This window comes from Ipomoea nil, unplaced genomic scaffold (genome assembly GCF_001879475.1).
Source record: "Ipomoea nil cultivar Tokyo-kokei standard unplaced genomic scaffold, Asagao_1.1 scaffold0099, whole genome shotgun sequence".
In the NCBI taxonomy this organism is placed as follows: domain Eukaryota; kingdom Viridiplantae; phylum Streptophyta; class Magnoliopsida; order Solanales; family Convolvulaceae; genus Ipomoea; species Ipomoea nil.
Window position 1 is genome coordinate 78,956 of NW_017616527.1, and position 6,017 is coordinate 84,972.

At 33.2% G+C, this 6,017-nt stretch overlaps 1 protein-coding gene across 1 annotated transcript; it reads right to left on the reverse strand.

Moving 5' to 3' along the window:
• Positions 1 to 1,470: 1,470 nt before the first annotated feature.
• LOC109177903 (cytochrome P450 CYP736A12-like) lies at positions 1,471 to 3,170 on the reverse strand. The gene is made up of 2 exons (XM_019327427.1): positions 2,234 to 3,170; positions 1,471 to 2,113 (listed from the first exon to the last, which is right to left on the reverse strand). The coding sequence occupies exons 1-2, from the start codon at positions 3,122 to 3,124 to the stop codon at positions 1,499 to 1,501; spliced, it is 1,506 nt and encodes a 501-aa protein (XP_019182972.1). The 5' UTR covers positions 3,125 to 3,170; the 3' UTR covers positions 1,471 to 1,498.
• Positions 3,171 to 6,017: the final 2,847 nt, after the last annotated feature.

The following is a 6,017-nucleotide window of genomic DNA, read 5'->3' on the forward strand; positions in this document are numbered from 1 at the left end:
AATAAAAAGGCCGTTCTCGATAAATCGAAGGAAATGAGCTTAAAATCAACAAAGTAAGTCAAGCTTACGTACTCACAAAGCAACTGAACATGAGATGTTCTAAGCTAGGGTCTGCACAGAGGTAGACCACAAGTCAAAGAGTTTGACTTCCGAAGAACCTGCATAATGGGTGCTGATGTGTGCACATGAGTTCAAAACTACCTCTCCTTTGCTAGTTCAAGATTCAATTCACTACTAAGGAGAAAGTTACTCAAGTCACTACGTGTCAGTTCAAGGTTTAAACCACTGGCATTAAGGTCAGCGCTCACTTCCGCTCAGACATCGACTTCATCCACACTTGTTGAGTGTGTGGGGGATGTTGGGAATAACACCCAAATAAGTGTGGATTATTTCCATCCACAATAAATTGTGGAGTGAGGTTTAACTCCTACAAATGTGGTCCTCTCCACCACTCCCCTATTTTAGTGGAAATTGAATGGCTAAGAGAGGAGAAGCATGTAATTCTATAGCTATAAATACCCTGCTCCTCCTAAGCTCTAAACGCTCAATACATTCTTCTCTTCTTCTCTTCTGCAATCCTGAGCTTCGGTGTTAACTGGTCGAAAGCAACCGTTAAGACTGTTACCGTCTCCGGGCAATATTTGCTTTTAAGGTAGTGTCTTGGGCACGTCACCAATTGATTCAGGATTTCTTCTATACTCAGCCTATATAAACAGTAGCCTAGATCTACGACATATTCTGACCAATTTTCCAACACGGATTACTTACAACTTGCAAGATCAGACAAAATCTCACAAAGTCAACATATGAGAAAGTTGCAGTATTAAAAATTCAACATATCAAATTACTACTACAAGATCTAAGTGTAAAATACAATTTTTCAAATTTGAGATTGTTTATTTCCAACAAATAATTTCGAAATCACAATTATAAATAGAGACGAAGACCTGAAGAAGCAAAAATACACAAGACGCACAAGTGATACAAGTGACATACGAAATCAAGATCAGGGCATTAGATATTCATAGCAGACCCAAACCTAATTTTATAAAGCCTGACTCGATCGGCCTAACCTAATTTTATCCCTACTTACATCAATTCTCACGAATTCTTAACTAGCCGTAAAATGGGTCGAGTTTTTCAATTAGTATTACACTTTCTCTCATAAGCATTACAATTTTCCTCACAAATAACTCTTCCACCCCTAATATTACATTTTGATTTAAAAGTATTACATTTTTATCAAAATATCACATTTTTATAATAAGTATTACATTATCTCTCATAAGTAACAATCAATCAATTTATCTATGATTAGTAACAAACAATTTATTTATAATTAGTATAACATTTTTCAACATAATTGTTACATTTTCATCTTAATCTAACGCATCTCACATATAAGGATCCGTGAGACGGTCCCACTGGAGATTCACCCATTAACATATTGTTGTAGAGGAATACAATCTGCTGACAAGAATTTATTTATAGAATTAAGTTAAACACACAATTGATATTTAGGAACCGCTATCAAATTCTTAGCTCGACTGATAACAGTGCCAAAGTGCACATTCATGTCCAAGTCTTTAGGTAGCATCCCATTTGGGAGGTCCCAATCAAAGCAATGTATCAATTGTGCCACTACTAGTCGAATTGTTGTTAATCCGAGTTGCATACCAGGACAACTTCTCCTCCCTGATCCAAATGGGAGATACTCAAAATGCTTGCCTCTATAATCAATATCACTTCCCTTGAATCTTTCCGGAAGGAACTTCTCTGGATTGCTCCACACATTTGGATCACGTGCAATTGCCCAAGCATTCACAATGATTCTTGAATTTTTAGGTATATGAAAGCCATCAACTATACAATCCTCTATGGATGCATGAGGAATGAGTAACGGCACACTCAAATGCAACCTTAAGGATTCTTTTATAACCATTTCTAAGTATTCAAAGTGCTCCAAATCCTCCTCTTCCACCATCCTATCATACCCTACTTGTCTCTCTATCTCCTCCTTCACTTTCTTCATTATTTCTGGGTGTTTTAAAAGCTCAGACATTGTCCAATCTATTGCTGTTGATGATGTGTCCATTGAAGTTACAAGCAAATCCTACAAAGTCAAGATTTTATAAAAATTAGGTGAAAAAAGTAGCATAAGTAGTAGTTGACAACTACTATATGGATGTGTGTTGAGAGACAATGTAAATTGTTGAAAGTAAGGTATACTTACGGCCATCATAGATTTGATATGTTCTCGCGTGAACTCAAACGAAGTTTCTCCAGAGTTTTTGATTTCCAGCATTATATCAACAAAATCCTTTGTGGTTTGAGTGGTACCTTGGTTTTTAGCTTGTTCATGCTCATCAATGATCCTCTCGAAGAATTGGTCAAAGAGCTTGGCAACCGCCTTCATCCTTGTTGTCAATCCATGAAAGTCAAGCTTACTAAAATAAGGAAAATAGTCCCCAAGATTAGGAATACCTGCTAGATGAGCTGTTTCTTGAATCACAGCCTTAAACCCGTTCTCACCAATGTCATTATCCTCGTACTTCTTCCCAAACACCATCCGACAGCTCATGTCTGCGCTCATGGAAGAAACCTTGCCACTCAAATCAACAGCCACTCCTTTCCCAGCCGCTTGCTTGAAGGATTCTATGAGAAGACACAACTCTTCTTGTCTCATGGATTGAAACGAATTGATCTTGGAATTGCTAAGGAGCTCCAAAGTGCACAGCTTTCGCATGTTGCGCCAAAACGGGCCGTATTCGCCAAACACCATGTCCTTCTGGCCATAGACAATGTACTTTGCAGCCTCTGAAGGTGGCCTGGACGCGAAATTGAGATCGTGTGTCTTGAGAAACAGCTCGGCGGCTTGGGGTGACGAGACGATGATGTTGTCGACGAAACCCAGCCGCAAATGCATGATAGGACCATGGATTTTGGCGAGTTTTTGCAGATCTTGATGGGGGGTTTTCCCCAACAAATGGAGGTGTCCCAAGATTGGAAGCCTTCTGGGACCGGGCGGCAGCCTTTTCCTTCGGCTCTTCAGAAATGAGTTGCAGATAGAAATGGCTGCGACCACTGCAAATGTTGTCCAAATCCATGTCGTCGTGTTCATCATGGTTTCTTGGTAAATATAATATGTTTATCAATGTTGTTGTTGTTGTATGTGTGTGCTTATATAAAAGTATGGACTTTCTTCTTCTGCAACACTCACTCCACAAGCAACTTTCTTTGACTAAAGAAAAACAATTCAAAATTCGGCACCCTCTCTTTGACTAAAGAAATTCAAATTTTGATTTTTATAAATTTGTGAATTACTACCCGTATCAATGTGTACGTGCATATAGAAAAATATGGTCATGCGAAAGGGTGGACAAATTACGGTTGTTTTTTATTCATGAATTTATACACTAGGGAATGGGAATCAAAATCTTAGTTACTTTTTGATTGACAATGTTTTAAAACATAACTATGAAATTTGATTATCTCTCCAATTAATTAAAAAATATATTTTCTATTTAAAAATGAGTATCATTCTATCATATTGGTAATATGATTTTTTAAGTTTGAATTAGTGTTTTTTTTTTATTTTTGTTCATAGTGGTGATTTGGACGTCATTATATATATATTAGGATGAATTGCCTTGATTTTTTATTTTTGAATTTTTAAAACCTTTATTCCCATTATAGTGTCATGCATAACCAAACATCAATAATTCCACTATACTACTAAACATGCAAAATACTTTCAAAAAAATTCATTACTATTATCAAGTATTTAATTTAATTTCAAATTCAATTTTAATGTGCGAACCAAACACACCCTAACTGAGTAGAGTATGATTCCTACAACATTGACTTCACAAGCACCTTGAATTGATTAGTCCCAGTAATCCAGCACCCTCTCTTTGACTAAAGAAATTTCAAAAAGAAAATTCAAATTTTGATTTTCTGACTTTGTGAATTACTACACCAAAAATACTTCATGTACTAGCCCAAAAATACCCGTATCAATGTGTGCATATAGAAAAATATGGTCATTCAAAAGCATGGACAAACTAAGTGAGTAGAGTATGAACCAAGACTATATAGTCTAATGGTATCCGGGTTGGATTTTCATTTAGAAGGTTGTGAGTTCGAGCTTTACTGGAGGCGTTATTGGTTCTTTGTGTTTCAGTAGGTTGAGCCAGTAAACAAATATTATATACGACGGTTGTTTAGAACAGTCGTACCTGCATGGGAGGGTCTCGCCGCATTTGAACTTATTGAAATGCAAAAATACACCAAAAAATTACACAATACACTCAAAAAAAAAAATGTATTTCTAAACACTGTGTGGTGCTTTTAGTCATACCTAATGGTGTGTTGTTGGTGATGCAGAATTAATTTGTGTGGTTTTTGTAGTGCATTTCATAACGTTGACGGTGTATATTTTGCTTAACTATTGGTGTATTCTGAAAATCGTCGCACGACTGCACGGGAGGGTCTCACCTATATATATATATATATATATATATATATATATATATATATATATATATATATATATATATATATATATATATATATATATATATATATATATATATATATATATATATATATATACTAATAAGAGCCCAAGAGAGTTAGGCCTATAGTGGGTAGAAAAAATGACGGTCACAGATTTTAATCAAATGTATGGCTCAGATTGATTAAAAGATTGATCAGATTTAAATTTTACACTAAAATTTCCTAAAATACCCACACACCGTTACTAATTCCGTTAAAATTTTAAGAATTGCCGTTAGTTCACCGTTAACTTACTCATTGATTTCAATAAAAAAAAAGGTCTTAGGTTCGAACCTCATCCCAATCAAAGTTGGCATAATTAGTACTCTATTTTACTCTTATTAAATTATAGAAATAATAATTTAGTAGTTACAACGAAAAATAATACATATGCATTTCATTAATTTAGAATTATGTGTCCACAATGTCTTTATTCAAAAAAAAAAATTATTCATTATCAATAAATTAAATAAGAGAAATAATTTTATTAGTTATATTGTCTTTATTTTTCTTCAATATAAAAATTCTTTATATTCAAATTTATTAATTGATTATATTCGCTACATTATCCTTACAATGTCTTTATTCAGTGAAAAAAATTTATTAATTATCAATAAATTAATTAAAAGAAATATTTTCATTAGTTATATTGTCTTTATTTTTCTCAAATGTAAAAATTTTTACATTCAAATTCATCAATTGATTATATTCACTACATTATCTATTATCTTTTTTGTGCACTATTTTTCTAATTAAATATCAAAGTTATAATACCAAATAATGATATATATTTATTTACCAAGTATTTTATTAATACCATGAAAAAATTAAAAAAAATATAATTAATAAAGCCAACCATATTAACTACTTGAGAGATTTTGTGACAAAGAGAGTATTCAAATCACACAACAAATTGAAGTGAGAACTACCTCGCAATGTCCTTGTTTGACAATCAGCAGTTAGCGGTTAGCGTTAGCGGATTATACTATCGGATTTGACCAGCGAATTTATTTAATTATTAACATTGGGTAGAAAAAATGACCGCCAAATTATTAAATCAAATGAATGGTTCATATTGTTCAGGTTTTAAGTTTTTTCTTTTAAGATTTTATAATTTATCCTTAATTATATGATTATCCATTTAACTTTTCCGTTAATTCACCGTTAGTCTAATTCTAATATTAAAGTCTAATATAGAATTATAACTACACCATCAATCTAATTCTAATATTAAAGTCTTAATAGAACTTAACCACAAATCCTAATGTCGGAATCTCCTCAAACAATATTAATATATATTTAATATTTTATGCCCTAATTTTTATTTGTTTTCCCTTATGTCCCGTATTTGGTTTCAACCATACCTATACAATTATTTTATTGACAATTATAATCAATCTTGACTATATTATCTTGCATTTGTAAACTTAGAATTACCTATTTAACCCGCACGGGCTTAG

What these genes read in the sequence shown, in the direction of transcription:
- LOC109177903 (XM_019327427.1), bottom strand. Translation starts at nt 3,124, where the DNA reads ATGATGAACACGACGACATGGATTTGGACAACATTTGCAGTGGTCGCA. An exon ending in ATATCAAATCTATGATGGCC is followed by an intron (nt 2,114 to 2,233) that starts GTAAGTATACCT and finishes TTGACTTTGTAG; the next exon opens with GATTTGCTTGTAACTTCAAT.